The following is a 19682-nucleotide window of genomic DNA, read 5'->3' as shown; positions in this document are numbered from 1 at the left end:
CTAATAAGCAATTTGGCAAAACAGCAGGATTCAAAGTCAATGTTCAGGAATTGAAGGCATTTTTGTACACCAACAGTGAAATATCAGAAAGAGAAATCAGGAAGAAAAAAAATCCCATTTGCTGGAAAAAAAATGGAAAAAATTCCATTTGATGGAAAGCTATGCAGAAGAAAGGAGAAGAGAAGAGAAGAGAAGAGAAGAGAAGAGAAGAGAAGAGAAGAGAAGAGAAGAGAAGAGAAGAGAAGAGAAAGAAGAGAGAGAGATAAAGGAAAGGGAAAGGAAAGGGAAAGGGAAAGGGAAAGGGAAAGGGAAAGGGAAAGGGAAAGGGAAAGGGAAGGGAAGGGAAGGGAAGGGAAGGGAAGGGAAGGGAAGGGAAGGGAAGGGAAGGGAAGGGAAGGGAAGGGAAGGGAAGGGAAGGGAAGGGAAGGGAAGGGAAGGGAAGGAAAGGAAAGGAAAGGAAAGGAAAGGAAAGGAAAGGAAAGGAAAGGAAAGGAAGAGCTCCTACCCTTTGCAACAGCATGGATGGAACTGGAGAGCATTATGCTAAGTGAAATAAGACAGGTGGTGAAAGACAAAAATACCCTATGATCTCACCTATAAGTGAAATCTAATCAATAAAACAAACAAGCAAGCAAAATACAACCAGAGACACTAAAATAAAGAACAAACTGACAGTAACCAGAGGGTGGCAGGGAGGGAAAATGGAGGAAAATAGGGGGAGGGTCATCAAGGAATATGTACACATGGACAAAGCCAAAGAGGGTGGGTTTGAGGGTGGGGGTGGGCATGGGAGGGACGGGGGGCATGGTGGGGTGAAAATGAAGACAACTGTACTTGAACAACAATAAAGAAAAGGCTCAAGTAGAGGGATTCACTTTGGACAAGAAGTTGTGTAGCTCCTTCCTCTCAGATGGCAGAGCAGGGGGAAAAGATGGGTGAAAACAGACATACACCATCAGGTGATGAGAAGGGAATTTATAGGAAGTCCATAAGGAGAACTTTTAACTTATGAATATAGCAAGAGATGAGATCAACTAAAGAACAGGGAGGGAGGGTTTGTCACTGATGCAATGGGGTATGTAATGAGAATTCAAGATTAAAAGAATTGGCAAAGCAGTGAGTGATGAGACCCTTTCTGAGTCCTAAAAGCCTCAACTTGTTGTGGAAATAATTAATTGAATCCACTATGTGACTTTTGACAGCAGCGTTCAGTAGCCCCCAGAGACTCACATTTGGGGATAAGCAAATTGGGATCCCCTCGGACAAGTGGACCTAGGGGATTAGCATGAATTGTTTTAAACTAAAAAACAGCATTCATTTTGCCACAGCAATATAAGATAATTTAAGACTGAAGCTTAAAATACCTACAGTGTGGATCCTATGTTCCTTCTCACTGATGTTCTTACCTACAGATACACTAGAATATTTTATTATTCCAGTCTTTCAAAAATTATTTCACCTCCTTTAAAGAAAAGAGGTACCAAATCCACCAGACAGAAGAACCAAAAAAAAAAAAAAAGAACAATCTTGTAAAGTTTCCAATTTATTTTCCTGAAAAGAAAAATACTACAGGAATCCTCTTTGTTAACACTTGTAATAAAGAGGTGGGGCCTTCTCTTTGGGAAAGAATTGAGGTCTGGCTTTGAAATGTCCACAATGGAATACAAACTTTGCCTCCCCTCTGGGTGGTATCCAGGGCTTACAGTTGAAATTGCAGCCAATTAGAGAGATCATGGAATCTAAGTGCTGCCACACTTGTTAGATGCCCAGCTCTTATGTGGCATCTGTCTAAAGCTCATTTCATAACCAGATATTTGAGAGAGTCTAATGGACCTGCAGGCTATCCAGTCATCTTGATTCTCCAAGACATGCCTCCGCACTGGTAAACCATCAAAAAGCAAAGTAAACAGACTTGTTCTTCTGGTCCCTTACAGAAATACCTTTGCTGAATAAAAGTTTATATGTGGCCCTGGCTGACATAGCTCAGTGGATTGAGTGCCAGGATGTGAAGCAAAGAGTTGCCGGTTTGATTCCCAGTCAGGGCACATGCCTGGGTTGTGGGCCTTGTCTCCAGTAGGAGCACACAAGAGGCAACCACACATTGCTGTTTTGCTCCCTCTCTTTCTCCCCGCCTCCCCTTCTCTATATAAATAAATAAATAAATAAAATCCTAAAAAAAGTTAATGTGTGTTCTGTCTTTATAGAGATCCTTGAACAGCATTCAAGAATCTTTGGGTGGTACTCTGCCTTAAGAATTGAATCACTATGTTCCTATCTTTTAGAGAAAACCCTAACCACAAGTTTGTCCTTGAATTTAATCCAGGAAGAATGTACTGTTTCTGAGTTATCACTGGAAAATAAAAACTGCATAAGCAACACTTTTCTCATCTTATCAGCAGTCCTAATTCTAGAACCAAATTATACTGCCAAGGGCTGTAAACTACTTATTTGGAAGGCTTAAAAGCCTCCATTCCTTTAGCTTCCTATACATCCCCTATATTCCATTCCATTTTTAAAAGAGGTATATGGAATGACCAAGAGTGAGAGTTACTAACTTTCGGATGGAGATTACCTTTGAAGGGAAGGTGGGATGGGATTTCTTTAGCTGGGTGGTAGATCCACAGGTGGCTATGTTATCCTTTATAAACTGTCTTAAATATTTCAAAATAATTTTTCAAAGTATGTCTGTGGGGTAGGGTGATGAATGACATTCTAGGTGGAAAAAAATGGACCGAAGTAAAGTCCAGAGGGGAGAAAGCATAGGGATTGTTTAGGGAACAAACTTGATCAATCGAGTGTGGGGTGGATTTGAAAGATCTGCTAGAGGTGGGTTGTAGAGGGTAGAGAGAGGAGTGGGGAACGGGAAGGCAATGAGGCTGTATACACATTACATGGTATGACATATCAGATGTGTACTTCAGGAAAGGAAGTCAGGTTATGGCATGGTATGATGAATTAGGGTGAGTTAGGTGTGGGTTACAGAAGACTGTAAATACTTGGCTAAGGAATCTGAAATGAGGGGGGAAATGAGCCAATGAGAGCTTCTGAGGGGAGACACAAGATGGTGGCAGAGTAGGTGGAAGCTACACTAACCTCCTCCCAGGACAAAACTAGAATTACAACTAAATTATAGAAAAATCATCCCGAATAACCAAATGAACTCTAGCAGGAGAGAAGCTTTACAACCAAGGACAAACAGAGAGTTACTGAGCCAGAGGTATGATAAGATTGTGAGAATGTCTTAGGGAGCTAGCAAGAATGGAGTGGGAGAAGTTACTGCACTGGCCTGGGAGATAGGGGCTGGTGATAAGACCTTGGATAGGGGTGGGGCAACAGGACTAGAAAGAACTGAGAAAATGTGAAGACTGCAGAGGTTAGAGAAGTGACTGACTCCAAGGGCAACTAGAAGATAAGTAGCCCTATCAAGAGAAACAAGAAAGCCAAAAGAGCTGAAGTGAGGCAGGGAGAAAGAGCTGAAGAATTTCAGTTTAGCCATGTGTCTGGGCTGCCAAAACGAAAATTGAGGGATCTCCAGCAAGTAGTAAGATATGAGAAACTGAGGTCAGAAGAATGTCAGCACTAGAAAACAAAGCCAAGGGTGGGGTGGGGGGCAGGGGAGGATTAGGGAATGTACTAGGTAGCAGCATCTCTTTGCCTGTCAGCTGTTGTCATATGGGATAAGAATGTGTGGGAAAAGGCTTGGTAAATTCAAGGAGCTTTATTAACATGTGGTGCTATCTACAGAGAAATGAACAAAGCCAGGGAGTACATGAAGCCATAGGGCAAAGTCTGAATAGGGAGAAGTGTGATGAGGACTGGGAGCTGGCAAATCTTCTACCAGGAGGTAGAAGGAAGAGCAAGAGAGACCAATCAGACTAGCATCACCACAGAATCTGTTCTACCCAGGCTCCCAGTGCCTCCTAGCTGGGCTGTGACCACCCTCCACAGTCTCAGTTCATTCTTTTTGTTTGTTGTTTGAACCCTGCAACGTTTTGCACCATGCTCCACTGTCTTACTTCTTGAGATTTTTCTCTTCTACCAGCTCCCACCAAAGCCTTCTCTCAGATTTTCTAGTACTGCTTCTTTCTTTTCTCCAGTGGCTCTTCTCTCTACATCATGGAAAAATGTTCATGTCCCAGAGGGTTCTCCACCCAGCCCACATCTCTTAAGTAATCTTGTGAATGTACATGTTTTTTTACCAATATATATGCTAATAACTTCAGAAGTTTTAGAGTCACATTTCCGACTGCTTCTGATCTATTTCCACCTGGTAGTTAGTTATACTGCTGTAAATCCACATACATTCAGGCTTATTTTCCCCAGGGTTTGTCTCCAACATATTCCTTCTCCTATAATATCTAGTTCAGTGACTGGGAGCAGCTCCAATCATTTACGGAAAACAAAAACAAAAACAAATTAAAAAAACACCACAGGAATCATTCTTGACTTGAGTCTTTTCTTCAACTCCCATCTCCAATGACCACGTGAATCCTCCTGAATCTGTTGTGGCTGTTCCCCTCTTTCTATTGCAACTATGGCTGTATTAGGCACTTACTGCTTACCTGGAAAACTAAAATAACTTCCTGCCTCCAGTCTCTCTCCCTAATCCACCATACATGCTGCAACACGATTTCTCTTCCTAAAATATACATCTGATGTCATTCTCCATGTATTGTGTATACAGCCTCATTGCCTCCCATTCCCCACTCCTCCCTCCACCCTCTGTATTCCAGCTCCAACAGATCACTAAGCCATTTCCACATTATATGGTGTTTTTCCATATTGTTATACATGTGATATGAAAACTCTCTACCTGATAAGCTCCTCTCACTTTCCCTCCAGTGCAGGAAATTGTTACCATTCTTCAAATATTACCTCCTCTATAAAGCATTCTATGACTCATCACATGGTTAATTATCCTCTACCTGTAACCTCATAGTATTATGTAACTACTGTAGTCTGCCATGTTAACCACGATTACTCATCTCCACATCGTTCATCTAGTATGGTGTTAAGTTCACCACAGGGCTTAATGAAAGTTTCTGGAGTAAAGATATGAAAACATGAATGAACAAAGGGTCAATTTGTCTTTATTATTCTCCATCGTGCCTGAACCCAAAATGTTCCTGGAAGGGAATCTGGAAGCACTCTTCTGAGTATTACATGCCTAAAGTGGCCACTACTAAAGTCACAAGATCAACTTCAAGGCAAATTACTGAGCACCCTTAAGATTAAAAGGTGGTTATGAGTCTTCGAGGTGTGGTCAAACCACAGTTGACAAGGCCTTTTCCCTCCTGAGTTCACTCATCGAATACACTTGTACTGAGCACTTACCATCTACTGGACACTGTGCTAAATAGGCACAGGGGACCAAAAGGACTCACCATTAGTTATGACCACAGGCAAAGCAGCACATAAGACAGAATTCCTTCATTCAGCTCAGCCTGATTGAGCACCTTTATGTGCCACGCTCTGTTCTAAGTGCTAAAGGTATAATAATAAAAGGATAGACAAGCACCCCGCCCTCACACAGATAAGGAACAAGAGCAGTGAAATATATAAAATAGGAGATAGTGGCAAGAACTTAGGAGAAACAAATAAACATGGATGGGAGAGAGGAAGTGGTGGGAAAGGATATAACAAATTTACATAGGGTGGCCAGGGAAGGTTTCATAACATGTGTTAACACAGAGATGTGAAAAAAGGGTGGTGGGAACACAAAGAGGGAATTATTTCTTCAAAGGTAGCTGGAGAAGGCTTCACACAGGACAGGATTTTTGAGGTGGGTTTTGAAGGATGAATAGTGTGCCAACAAGAGTTTTGGAACTGAGAGGCAAGTCAATCAACCTAGGTCTAAGGTGGATCACTTTGGAGGCAGCATGTAGGCCATAATGGTGGGGTTAGACCATGAAGGAGGGCCGGGTAGAAGGCTAATGTAACAATCTAAGGAAACAACCACTGTGTTCGGATAGCTGACTCCGAGTCAGACCTCACACTTTACATATCTGAAACAAACTGGTGTCCACTTCAAAATGCCAATGAAATGATAATGCTTTGTCAAATACACATAAAAAATTCACATTTTGCTTCAGAATCTACAACTGATGCTCTTATTTAGGACTTTAAGTAGGAAATACTATGGTGACTATGCTTTTAGGCTTCTACATAACCACTTAAATGGCTTTCTTTATCTGTTTTCTGCCATTAGCAGCTTGCTTTTACACTTGGACTAAGTGCTGTGGTCAATCAGTCAAAATGTTTATGTAAAGCTTAGTGGAAGAAGAAAAAAGTTAGAAGTCAGTGTCAAATGGGCATTTTCTTCACCCATTTAGCACTAATACCCACCTTCTAGGGTGCCATAAGGAAACAAAATAAAGCTTGCTAAGTGTTTTCCCAATTACAAAAGAATTACATGCTCCTTCCAAGTGGAAGAAAAAATACAAAGCATGCCTAATTCCATCCACTGTCCAAATACCCCAAGTACTAAAATGTTTGAGGTATTTCCTTCTGGACTCTTTCTACAGGTAGTTTTGGTTTGTTTTACATCAATGAGACCACAAAATATACACAATCATGTCACAGCACCATGGGTTAAATAATTTCCTCAGTTTATCATCAATGACAGCATTAAATGGAACAGGTGTATGTGTGACTGGTCAACAAGCTTAAAGTCTCAGAAATGAAGACATCATTACAGTTGTATTAATTCTAAATTTTTGATGATTTTCCACTACATTAGCACAAAAATATCTCAGTATGTCCCAATTCGACCCTTAGGAGCTATACAGTATGAGTCTAATCCCTGCTCTACAGAAGGCACTTCAAATATTCCAAGGTACCTCTGTTACATCTCCCTTTGTCTTCTTTTCTTCACAGGAAAGACCAACATTTATTTCAATCATTGCTCATACTGCAGGCCCTCCACTAGCCTGGTTCCCTTTGTCTCAACTCTCTCTAGTTTGTCAGTTTCCTTCTTAAAATGTGGCATCTGGATTTGAACATGACACTTCAGAAAAGACTGCCATCTCATTTTGTTTGGCTGTTATACTTTTCTTAATTCAGCCTACAGGTCTATTAATTTTGTAATCAATCATGTCCTATTACTGGATCAAATAAGCTTAGACCCCAATTAGGACAACCCCTTCCATCCTTTACTGATACAACTGTAAATGTCATTTATCCTAAACTTCCTATTATTAGTTTTACTTCAAAATCCTAGCCAATTAAAACTGTTTTCAACTCCGATTCTGTCATCTAGAACAATGACTAGTTTGGTGTTTTTCACGTATTGGACACACATGCTTTTATGTGCTCATTTGCACTGCATTAAAAACAGTGGAGACAAAGGGCCTGCACTACAAGATGTGAACAACCACCTTTCCTGGTTGTGATCAAACCTTTAATTCACAGTCTATAACTCCATCTAAGTGCACCACCACATTTTGGTCCATATTTCTTTGTCAGGGTCTGTCATATGCCTTGATTCAACTAAGACAATGAGAATAACACTCCCAATGTTTGCTTTCTTTTCTAGGTGAAATGATTAATTCTACAATTGCTGCCAATTGTTCCCAAGGGCTGACATCCAGCTCTTTGCTCTGTTAATTTCCAGACTCGTTCTGCATTTTGGAAGACGAGGAACATTCGTTCAGCTCCAAACTTATTTAGAAGCTGGAATAGAGTCATATAAATGAAATACCCAATCTCAGGACCCTGTGGGTCTATGAGCACTAAAGAAGTGGACTCCTACAACTAAGGCAACAAGAGTAATAATCAGCATTCTTCAGACTTTGAACACAATATTGAACATTAAAAAAAAAATCAAGAGGCAACCTAATCTAGATTAGAACTGTCTTGAAGAAACTGCAGGGTAAAAGCAATAAAACAAAAGTGAGATATCCCCAACAGTCTCAGCATCTCCTGTATGTAAGTTACTGTTGAGCTCCCTTCCGTATACCCTGGACTTATTTACTACCCCTTGGTCCATCTCCTCAAAATAAAGCTGCCCCTTCAGGCCAGCCTGGGCAATGACAACCCACCATATCTACCATAGGTCCTTTCATGACAGCCACAGCAGTTACTCACTCCTTCTTTCCCTTCTGGAGAACATTGTCTCCATCTCATTGTTTCACCAATGGAACATTCTTTGAAATGCTGTGGCAAGCATTTCATGGTTGGAGGATGAAAAGGTAGAGACACTAAGCCACACCGTAGTCAGCTTAGTTCTAAACTGCTACCTCCTGTTTTGTAATTGAACACTTGGAAAGTTCTAGAGCAGTGGGCCTGAACTAGGGGTTCACATCAGCATCCTACTCTGCAATGTTTAAAAATTACACCTGTGCCTGGACCACAGGACTGAAAGTTCTGATACAATACATCTAAGGCACATAGTATTTGTTTTTTACACAAAGGGGAAGGGAGGGAGAAAGAGAGGGAGAGAAACATCAATGTGTGGTTGCCTCTCATGTGCCCTCTACTGGGGACCTGGCCCACAACCCAGGCAGGTGCCCTGAATGGGAATTGAACTAGCAGACGGGTACAATTACCAACCCCTCCCCACTATTATGAGAGACAAAACTTCTTATTTTTTGATATACTCTATTCCTATACATACAGGTGTTAGTATTAAATAAGCTTTGCATAAGCCAAAAATTAAGAATTGAGAAGCGAATATATCCCCCATGTTAATCTGATCCACAATCTTGCAAGGTAGAAGAGAAACAGTTTAGCATTATCTTTAGCAGTTAGGGTCATCTTTATGGTCTTAAATTCTACTTACCATTTCCAAACTTCTTAAATAAAGACGATAATTTGTGATGTAAACTCTTCCCTTAATGGGGCCATTGAAAGGACATATGTAAATAACTTCTTTGTCTATTAAGATAAAAAAAGTACCCTAAAATAATGGAAATATATACCAAGATACACAACAAATGGTACTAATTTAATATCAATGCTTTGGCTAGGAATAACTACGATAAAAAAATCACTCAAAAGATTGAAAGTAAGCACTGGCAATGTTTCTACATTACCATGCTAGGTCCAGTGGGGCTCCTGAGAACTAGTGGGGCCACATGTCACCTCCAGTCACTAGTGGTGTTCCCTGAGCTTGCCCACAATGTTGTCACTACTTGTGACAAGGTGCTAACAGCTGGAGAGCAGAAGTGAATGAGGGTTTTGCTGTTGCTACCTACAGCAGGTCATAAAGGTAACTACTGAGCTATTTAAACCAGAGAAGTGCAATTCCCACAGTGTCATGGACTAACCACCAGATAGGATTTGAGATTTACCAACCTCTAATCACACAAAAATTGTGATGCTTTTAATAAATGAATACCAGGAGTAGAGATACTTCTATAGTCTACTTTTTTCTCTTTTAATAGTCCAGATGAGAGTTTAGCTTGATTTCAGATATTTAAATAATATATAACAGATGGCCAAGAGACTAGTACATCTTTGGTAGAATCAAACATAAGGAGAAACTAAACTAGGAAAGTTAAGTTATTATAAAAAAGTAAAGATCCTTCCTTTTTCTTCTATGGATGTCCTTGAATGTGTTAATGACTTTTAATTTTTTAAAACAAGTTTGAAATCCCTTTCTCCTCAAGTGCTAAATGGAAAATACCCAGTAAGGCTACCTCATGCTAATTGAGTTACTACATGCCAGTTAAGGTTCTGGCACTGATATAGAGTACCAAAATTTCATATATGAAGATCACCAAAAGTAACCTATCCTCTTTTCTCTTATCCAGAAACTGAAATGGTTTTAAGACTAGAATCATGCTTGCAAATCTGTGGATATGAAATAGTTTCTTCTCGTTCATAGCTAACTAATTCACAAAGGCACCATATCTATGACCTTAATCTAATCAGCACCATGCCTTATCCATTTAAGCTAAACAACCAAAATCTTAGTCAATAAACCAAAACGTTTTCTGAAACAATGGTAACTGTACCACCACCAATTATATGGGAATCTGAGAGGGCATCAACCCTTAGTAAAATGTGAAAGCCCACACTACTGGCTCTTAGCTTAGAACCTGTTAGATGCTTCTTTATTCTTAAAGTAGAATAATCTGATCCTTCCAAAGTAGATACTTACCTCTTAATGTAAATGTATAATAAAAAAGTAAGTCAGCAATCAAATTGTTACATAAATACTACTAACATCAGTTATCTGACAAGTCAAACATATAACCATTAAGGTCTATATTTCAAAGATAATACTGAGACTTAAAGCATACATCATAGACTAGAAAACCTTAATATCATTTTGTTCTTATAACCTCAAACCATGAGACCTTATCACTACAATAAGTAACTTTCAAGAGATAGTCCACATTTTTTCTAAAAGAATTCTGTCTTTGGTACACAGAAAAACATAAAATTATGCTGGAGAGCATGAAGCTCTTGAAAGAACTCTTTGATCAAGAAAGTAATGCACAGAGTTTGCTCCATATTAACACTTTTAAACAAAGCTAGACTATTTGTCTAAATTTGACTTCTACAATCATGAGGAATAGAAGCCACTTGACCCTGCTGGGCTTCCCATCAATTTATGCAAATCCTAACTTCATAGGATCCTTACCAGTAATGTGAGTTTCTCCTGGAAGTCGGGGAACAGCCTCACTGAGATCTCGATTGACTGCATCCCTGGAAGTCTGGAAATGAGAGTGGTGTCAGAAGTAATGCCATTACATTTGCCCACATTTTAAGCAACTTGGAATATAACAGACCAGAAATATACTTTTCAAATGAGAAATATTTACCATTATAGAACATCGGCAAGGTAAGGTCAAACTGAAAAATATAGCTTACCCTCAAAATTGATTAGCTCTGATAATTGTTAGTCTGCAAATAATACCAACACATTTCTTTTATAAAAAGTAAACTTTATTAAATGCATATTACGTATCATGTCCTGGGGGTTTTAAATATACTTTATTGATTATGCCATTACAGTTGTTACATTTTCCCCCTTTGTTCCCCTCCACCTGGTGCCACCATTCTCTCCAATAATGCCCTCTTAGCTCATACACATGGGTCATGGATACAAGTTTCTTGGTTTCTCCATTTCCTATACTGCTCTTAACATCACCCCATTTCTATTACAACTACATATTTGTACTTCTTAATACCTGCACCTTCCCCCCATTCTCCTCCTTCCCCCTCCCAGCTGATAAACCTCCAAATGATCTCCATATCTATGATTCTGTTTCTGTTCTGCTTGTTTGCTTAGTTGGATTTTTAGATTCAATTGTTCATAATTTTGGCTTTTTAAATTTTTATTTTATTTTATTATTGTTCAAGGACAGTTGTTCATAGTTTTGAATTTACTGCCATTTTAACCTTCGGAATTTTCTATTGTTCTTCAACTAGAGCTCTCTCCATTTTCCAACCCCCTCCACTCCTGCCACCCACCCCATTCCCACCTCCCACCCTTGATCCTACTCCCTTTAACCTGTCCATGTGTCCTTTCTACTTTTTCTTTGACAGCCACTCTCCCTTTCCTTCCCATTATCCATCCCACATCCCCTCTGGTTACTGTCAATCTGTTCTTACTTTCAATGTCTCTGGTTATATTTTGCTTGCTTCTTTGTTTGATTAGGTTCCACTTATAGGTGAAATCATATAGTATTTGTCCCTCACTGACTGGCTTATTTCACTTAGCATAATGCTCTTCAGTTCCATCCATGCTTTTGCAAATGGTAGGAGCTCCTTCCTTTCTGCTGTATAGCAAGCATTCAATTAGGTAAACGTACCACAATTTTCTGATGGGCACGTAGGTTGCTTCCAGTACTTGGCTATCATAAATTGTGCTGCTGTGAACACTGGGGTGCATAAGTTCTTTTGGATTGGTGTTTCAGGATTCTTAGGGTATAATCCCAATAGTGGTATTGCTGGGTCAAAAGACAGTTCCATTTTGGTTTTCTGATGAAATTCTGTACTGTTTTCCACAGTGGCTGCACCAGTCTGCATTCCCACCAACAGTACACTAGGGTTCCCTTTTCTCTTCAACCTCTCCAACATTTGTTGTTTGCTGATTTCGTAATAATGGCCATTCTGACCAGTGTGAAGTGCTCTCATATTGTGGTTAAATTTGCATCTCTCTGATGGCTAGTGATGCTGAACATCTTTTGATATGTCTCTGGGCCCTCTGTATGTCCTCCTTGAAGAACTGTATGTTCAGGTCCTTTGCCCCTTCCTTCCTTCCTTCCTTCCTTCCTTCCTTCCTTCCTTCCTTCCTTCCTTCCTTCCTTCCTTCCTTCCTTCCCTCCCTCCCTCCCTCCCTCCCTCCCTCCCTTCCTGCTGCATAGAATTCCATTGTGTAAATGTACCATAGTTTTGGGGTTCATTCATTTACTGATGGGCACCTGGGTTGCTTCCAACTCTTTGCTATTGTAAATTGTGGTGCCATGAACATTGGGTTGCATAGGTTCTTTTGGATTGGTGTTTCAGAGTTCTTAGGATATAATCCTTTGGAGACGAAACACTTGTCCAAGGTATCATTTACAAATATATTTTCCCATACGGTTGGTTCTCTTTTCATTTTAATGCTGTTTTCTTACAGCTGTGCAGAAGCTTTTTATTTTAATGAGATAAATTTGTTTATTTGTTTATAAGGTTTGTTCATTTGTTTATAGGATTTGTCCCATTTGTTTATTTATGTCCCTGGCTCTAGGGGATATATCAGTGAAAATGTTGCTGTGTGGGATATCTGAGATTTTCTTATCTATGTTCTCCTCTAGGACTTTTGTGATGCTATGACATATATGTGTATATATAAGTCTTTTATCCACCTTAAATTTATTTTTGTTTATCGTGTAAGTTAGTAATCAAGTTTCATTTTTTTTGCATGTAGCTGTCCAGATCTCTCAACACCGTTTGTGGAAGAGGCTATTTTTACTCCATTTTATGCTTCTTCTCCTTTGTTGAGTATTAATTGACCATAGAGACTTGGGTTTATCTAGGCTCTCTGTTTTTTTCCATTGGACTATGTGTCTATTCTTATGCCAGTAAGAGACTGTTTTGATTACGTGGCCTTGTAATATAGCTTCATATCCAGTATTGTGATACCTCCTCCTTTGTTCTTTCTTAAAATTGCTGTGGTAATTTGGGGTTGTTTATGGTTCCATACAAATTTTTGAAATGTTTGTTCTGTATCTGTGAAATACGTTAGTGGTATTTTAATAGGGATTACATTGCATCTACAAATTGCTTTGGGTAGTAAGGATATTTTGATGATGTTAGTTGTTCTAATCCATGAACACGGTACATGCTTCCACTTATGTGTCTTGCTTAATTTCTTTCTTCAGTGTTGTGAAGTTTTCTGAGTATAGGTCTTTCACCTCCTTGGTAAGGTTTATTCCTAGGTACTTTATTTTTCTCGTTGCTATAACAAATGGAATTTTTTTTCCTGATTTCTCTTTCTGATATTTCACTGTTGGTGTACAAAAATGCCTTCAATTCCTGAACATTGACTTTGAATCCTGCTGTTTTGCCAAATTTGCTTATTAGGTTGAGTAGTTTTCTTGGTGGAGTCTATAGGGTTTTCTACATACACTATCATATCATATCATCTGCAAACAGTGACAGTTTTACTTCCTCCTTTCCAATTTGGATGCTTTTCATTTCTTTTCCTTGTTTAATTGCTGTGGCTAGGACTTCCAATGCTATGTTGAATGGAAGTGGTGAATGCAGACATCATTGTCTTTTTCCTGATCTTAGTGGGAAAGCTTTTAGTGTTTGTCTGTTGAGTATGATGTTGGCTGTAGGTCTCTCCTATATGGCCTTTATCATGTTGAGGATGCTCCCTCTACTCCCACTTTATAGTGTTTTTATCATAAATGGGTGCTGTCTATACCTTATCAAGTGCTTTTCCCACATCTATTGCTATGATCGTGTGATTTTTGTCTTTCCTTTTGTTTATGTGATATATTACGCTTATTGATTTGCAAATAATGTACCATCCTTGTGTCCCTGGGATGAACCCCACTTGGTCACGATATATGATCATTTTACTGTATTGCTGAATGTGTTTGCCAATATTTAGTTGAGGATTTTAGCATCTATGTTCATCAGCAATATTGGCCTGTAGTTTTCTTTCTCTTCTGTGTCTTTATTTGGATTTGGCACTAGATTGGTGGTAGCTTCACAAAAAAGGTTGGGAGTCTTCCCTTTTCTTGGATTTTTTGAAATAGTTTGAGAAGGATATGGGTTAGCTCTTCCTTAAATGCTTTGTAGAATTCTCCTGTGAAACCATCCTGTCCAGGGCTTTTGTATGTTGGGAGTTTTCTTTTTTTATTACTTTTTTGATTTCTTTAGCTGTTATCAGTCTGTTCAGGCTTTCTGCTTCTTCTTCAATCAGATTTGGAAGATTATATTTTTCTAGAAATTTGTCCATTTCTCCCAGGTTTTCAAATTTGTTGGCATATAGTTGTTCTTAGTAATTTCTTATAATCCATTGTATTTCTGTGGTATCAGTTGTTATCTTTTTTCATTTCTGATATAGTTTATTTGGGTCCTCTCTCTTTTTGTCTTGATAGTCAGCTTAAAGGCTTCTCAATTTTGTTTATCTTTTCAAAGGACCAGGTTCTGGATTTATTGATCCTTAGAATTGTGCTTTTAGTTTCTATGTCATTTAATTCTGCTCTGGTCTTGGTTATTTCCTTCCTTCTACATGCTTTCGGCTTTGTAGGTTGTTCCTCCAGTTCTTCTTTATGTAGGGTTAGGATGTTTATTTCAAATGCTTCTATCTTTTCTAGGTAGGCCTGCATACCTATTATCTTCCCTCTCAGAACTACCTTTGTTGTGTTCCATAACTTTTTGACCATTTTGAGTTAATTTTCATTTGTCTCTAGAAATTTTCTGTCTCTTCCCTGATCTCTTTCTTAATGCATTTATTAATAGCATGGTATTCAAACTCCACAAACTTGAGTGTTTTTGAGTTTTTCCCTTGAGGGTGGTTTCTAGTTTCAGGACTTTGTAGTCCGAGAACACGCTTGATATGATCTCAATTTTCTTGAATTTGTTCAAGCTTGTTTTGTGTCTTATTATGGGATCGTGATCTATCTTTGAAACTGTTCCATGTGCATTTGAAAAGAATGTGTATTTTGCTTCTTTGGGATGAAAGGCTCTCTATATATTAGTTAAGTCCATTTGATCTAGGGCATTGTTCAATGCTGCAATATCATTATTGATATTTTGTTTAGAAGATCTATCCATTTTTGACAATGGAGTGTTAAAATCCCCTAAAATAAGTGTGTTGCTCTCTGAATCTTTCTAGAAGTACTCCAAAGTTTTTCCTTATATATTTGAGTGCTCCTATGTTGGGGGCATATATGTTTACAATGTTTCTGTGTTCTTGATGGATTCTTCTCCTGAGTATTAACTACAAAGTGTCCTTCTGTGTCTCTTTTTATGGCCTTTGGTTTGAAGTCTATTTTCCCTGATATAGGTATGGCTTCCCTGGCTTTCTCTTTCCTGTCCATTTGCTTGGAATATTTTTTCCCCAACCTTTTACTTTCAGTCTATGAAGGTCTTTTGTTCTGAGATGAGTCTCTTGTAGGTAGCATATGTGTGGGTCATGTTTTCTTCTCCATTCAGCTACCATATGTCTTTTGATTGGAGCATTTAATCCATTCAGGTTTAAGGTTATTACTTATAGGTACTTATTCATTGCTATTTTAGTCCCTTCATACCTGTGTTCCCCTGTATTTCTTCCTTTTCTTAAAGCAGCCCCTTTATTGTCTCTTGCAGTGCTGGTTTGGTGAAGGTATATTCTTTCCACCTTCTTTTGTCTGGGAAACTCCTTATTTCACCTTCCTTTTTAATTGAGGACCTTGCTGGATAGAGTATTCCTGGTTACATGACTTTGCTTTTCATTATTTGGAATATTTCTTGCCATTCCCTTCTGGCTTGTAGCATTTCCATCGAGAAGTGAGCTGGTAGCCTTATCGAGGCTCTCGTGCTGCCTTTAGGATTCTCTGTCTTGGTCCTGGCTGGTGTAGCTCAGTGGAATTGAGCACAAGCCTGTGAAGCAAAGGGTTGCCGGTTCGGTTCCCAGTCAGGGCACATGCCTGGGTTGCGGGCCAGGTCCCCAGTAGGGGACACATGAGAGGCAAGCACACATTGATGTTTCTCTCCCACTCTTTCTCCTTCCCTTCCCCTCTCTCTAAAAATAAATAAATAAAATATTTTTTAAAAAGATTCTTTGTCTTGGAAGTTTGCCATCTTAGTTAACATGTGTCTCGAAGTGTACCTCTTTGGGTTCATCTTCATTGGGATCTTCTACGCTTGCTGGATTTGTGTGATGTTTTCCCTCATCAAGTTAGGGAAGTTTTCCTGTTTTTCAAACAGGTTGTCTATCCCTCATTCTTCTTCTCCTTCTGGTATCCCTATTCTATGGATTATATTACATTTCATGTTGTCCTGCAGTTACTGTAACACTTCATTCTTTCTGAGTCTTCTTTCCTTTTATTGTTTTGAACTCAATATCTCATTGTTGACTTATCTCTATTTCATTTAGCATTCTTTCTGAGGATTCCTCCTTTTGTTCAGTGTTTGTTTCTTTGTCTTCCCATTTTTTTGTGAGACTCTTCTTGTTTGCCTCTGCTTCTTAAATTGATCTGTTTTGACTCCCTGAGTTTATGGTGTGAACTATGGTAGGACACGTGTGAGATTCATTGGTGTAGTCTCTTTAATTGCCTGAACTTGATGCTCTTGGGAACTTTAATGCCATTTATGCTGGCTCTCTGGATGGATATGGATTTTGATTGTTGTTGGGTTTCTCTTTCGTAGGTCCTTCCCTCCAGCTGGTTGACTGAGAGTCATTCTGCCCACCATATCTTGTACACTGTTGTGAAAATGCTGCCAGAGGAAAACCACAGGGGCCCAGGGAACAAACCCAACATACGCAAAAATATTTCCCCCAACTATCCCACTATGAACAGTAAATGAACCAGTATTAATAAGGGTGTAAAGAGATTAAGACTATGATAAGAAAGGAGAGAGAGAAACTATAGTATCAAATACAGTGACTTAACATGCACAAAATTGCTGAACAAGAAATTAATGTAAAAAAGCTATGCAGGAAAGAAACATTGCTGATCACACAGAAGATCCGAGTAAATTTCCTCTCAGTATCCTCTAGTATTTACCACCGTTTTTCTTTCTGGATCCACCTCTGTTGGTGACAAATGATGAGCCTGTCTGACCTTAGACAGCCTGCTTCAAGAGTGCCAGAGATCTGCTGTCTGTGGCTTTCTCCTTCCGTTGTGAATGTAGTCATTCTGCACTCAGCAATCAGACTTAACCCCATAGGGTGGGGCAGAATCCTTCCTGGGGTTTGGGCTATTGTTTCCCCTCGGGCTTCTGCTGGTGCTGTGAGGAGAGAGGTCAGCCTGAGCAGGATAGCTGCTACAGAGGAGTGATTACTCAGCACTGGGATCCTGGTGGCCACTCTCTTAGTTCTCTCCCTAAAGACTCTGTCCCCAGTCTATCCTCGAATGTCTCTAGTCCACTCTGTCCCCCACTGCCAGGGATCTACTGTCTGTGGTTGTGTCCTTCAACTTTTAATCTAGTCATTCTGCACTCAGCAGTCAGGGTTAAGCACCACAGAGCCTGGGCAGAATCTCCTGGGGTCAGGGCAGCAGTTTCCCCTCAAGTTCCTACCACTCAGAGGGGAGTGGTCTGACTGAGAACAATGGCAGCTGCAATATGAGGGATGACTCAGCACTGGGATCCCAATCTATATTCTCTCAGCTCTCTCCCTAAAGCTTCCATCACCAGTCTCTCCTGAGGCATCTCTAGCCCACTCTGCCCCTGCCTTTGCCAGAGCCCTGGGTAAGTGGCTACAAATGAAAATGTGTGTGTTGGCCCTTTAAACAGCTCTTTGAGTCTCCAACTGTCTATCTCTGGCAGACAACTGTTTATCTCTGGCAGACAGCAACCCTGTCGCTTTTTGCCAGCAGTTTTTATCTGTGCACTTTTTGGGCTCTGGTGCTCTAAGCTAGAGATCCCAACTTAAGGTTTAGATCCCACTCTTCTCAGGGGGATCCAATTGGCCTCTTAATTATCCCTTTGGCACTGCCACCTGTGGGCACCCAGCCAGCCCTCTTGAGTTTCCAACACAGTGCTTAACAGTCTGTTAGTGCTGAAGCTGATTCTTCTGTGAGTCTGAGGTTATAAGGCTTCTCTCTTGCTGTTGTTCAGTTGTTTGTTCTGGGTGATTTCTCCGCAATTTAACTGTAATTCCATATTGGTCCTGGGAGGAGGTTAGTGTGGCTTCCATTCACTCCTCTGTCATCTTTCCTCCCCGAAATTAATGTTCATAATTTTGGTCTTTTTCTCATATAGTTCCCTTTAACATTTCATGTAGTAATGGTTTGGTGACAATGAACTCCTTAGGCTTTACCTTATCTGGGAAGCACTTTTTAAAAAAATGTATTTTATTCAGCGGATTTCTCAAAAGAGACCTTATAGGCAAGAAGGGGCTGGAAAGAAGTATTCCAAGTCATGAAATCCAAAGACCTACATCCAAGATTGATCTATCCAGCAAAGCTTTCATTTAGAATGGAAGGACAGATAAAGTGCTTCTCAGATAAGATCAAATTCAAGGAGTTCATCATCACTAAGCCCTTATTATATGAAATGTTAAAGGGACTCACCTAAGAAAAAGAAGATAAAAAAGATGAACGGTGAAAGGACAGCAAACTCACAGTTATCAACAACCACACCTAAAACAAAAGCAAATTAAGAGGACAGCTAGATCAGGAGCAAAAGCATAGAAATGGGAAGCACTTTATCTGCCCTTCCACTCTAAATGATAGCTTTCCTGGATACAGTAATGTAGGCTGTAGGTCCTTGCTTTTCATCACTTTAAATACTTCTTGCCAGTCTCTTGTAGCCTGCAAAGTTTCTTTTTAAAAAATCAGCTGACAGTCTTATGGGTACTTGCTTGTAGGTAACTCTTCTCTTCCTGCTTTTAAGATTCTCTATCTTTAACCTTTGGCTATTTTGTTTATGATGTGTCTTGGTGTGGTCCTCTTTGGGTCCATCTATTTTGGGACTCTGTGCTTCCTGGACTTATTTGTCTATTTCCTTCACCAAATTAGGGAAGTTATCTTTCATTATTTTTTCTAACAAGTTTTCAATTTTCTTGTTCTTTTTTTTTTGTCCTTCAGACACCCCTGTGATGAGAATGTTGGTATGTTTAAAGATATCCTGGAGACTCCTTAGCCCATCCTAGGTTTTTTAAAATTATTATTCTTTTTTCTTCTTGTTTTCTGGTTAAATGTCTTTTTCTTCCTTATGTTCCAAATCATTGATTTGATTCTTGTCTTCATCCACTCCACTGGTGGTCCCCTGTAAATATTTCTTTATTTCACTTCATGTAACCTTCATTTCTGCTTGGTCTTTTTAATGCTGATAAGGTATCCAATGAGTTCCTTGAGCATCCTGATAACCAGTATTTTCAACTGTGCATCTGATAGGTTGCTTATCTCTATTTCATTTAGTTATTTTTCTGGAGTTTTGTTCTGATCTTTCATTTGGGTAAGTTGTATGAGATGGAGCCTCGGTCACCGGGGTGGGGCCACCTATGTTGCTGCTTTGTGGCTCTGTGTAGAGGAGGGCTCAGAGAGGGGACAATGTTGCTGCCTAGCCTCTGGAGTTTTGTCTGG

The 19682-nt window shown here is 39.6% G+C and overlaps 1 protein-coding gene across 13 annotated transcripts in view; it reads right to left on the bottom strand.

The window, feature by feature from the left end:
• MTM1 (myotubularin 1) overlaps positions 1 to 19682 on the bottom strand; it is a 138442-nt gene that overhangs the window by 79003 nt on the left and 39757 nt on the right. For 8 of the 13 annotated variants that reach the window (XM_037153379.2, XM_037153380.2, XM_037153382.2 and 5 more), the window contains 2 exons: positions 10589 to 10661; positions 8780 to 8874 (listed from right to left, as the gene is read on the bottom strand). In XM_037153379.2, coding sequence (XP_037009274.1) covers positions 8780 to 8874; positions 10589 to 10661 — 168 coding nt within the window. The remainder of the gene's footprint in view (positions 1 to 8779; positions 8875 to 10588; positions 10662 to 19682) is intronic. The other 5 variants (XM_037153381.2, XM_053670189.1, XM_053670190.1 and 2 more) reach the window with 1 other exon arrangement.

This window comes from Artibeus jamaicensis, unplaced genomic scaffold (assembly GCF_021234435.1).
Source record: "Artibeus jamaicensis isolate MK-2021 breed Jamaican fruit bat unplaced genomic scaffold, CSHL_Jam_final contig_554, whole genome shotgun sequence".
NCBI lineage: Eukaryota > Metazoa > Chordata > Mammalia > Chiroptera > Phyllostomidae > Artibeus > Artibeus jamaicensis.
This window is presented reverse-complemented; position numbering and strand designations above follow the sequence as displayed.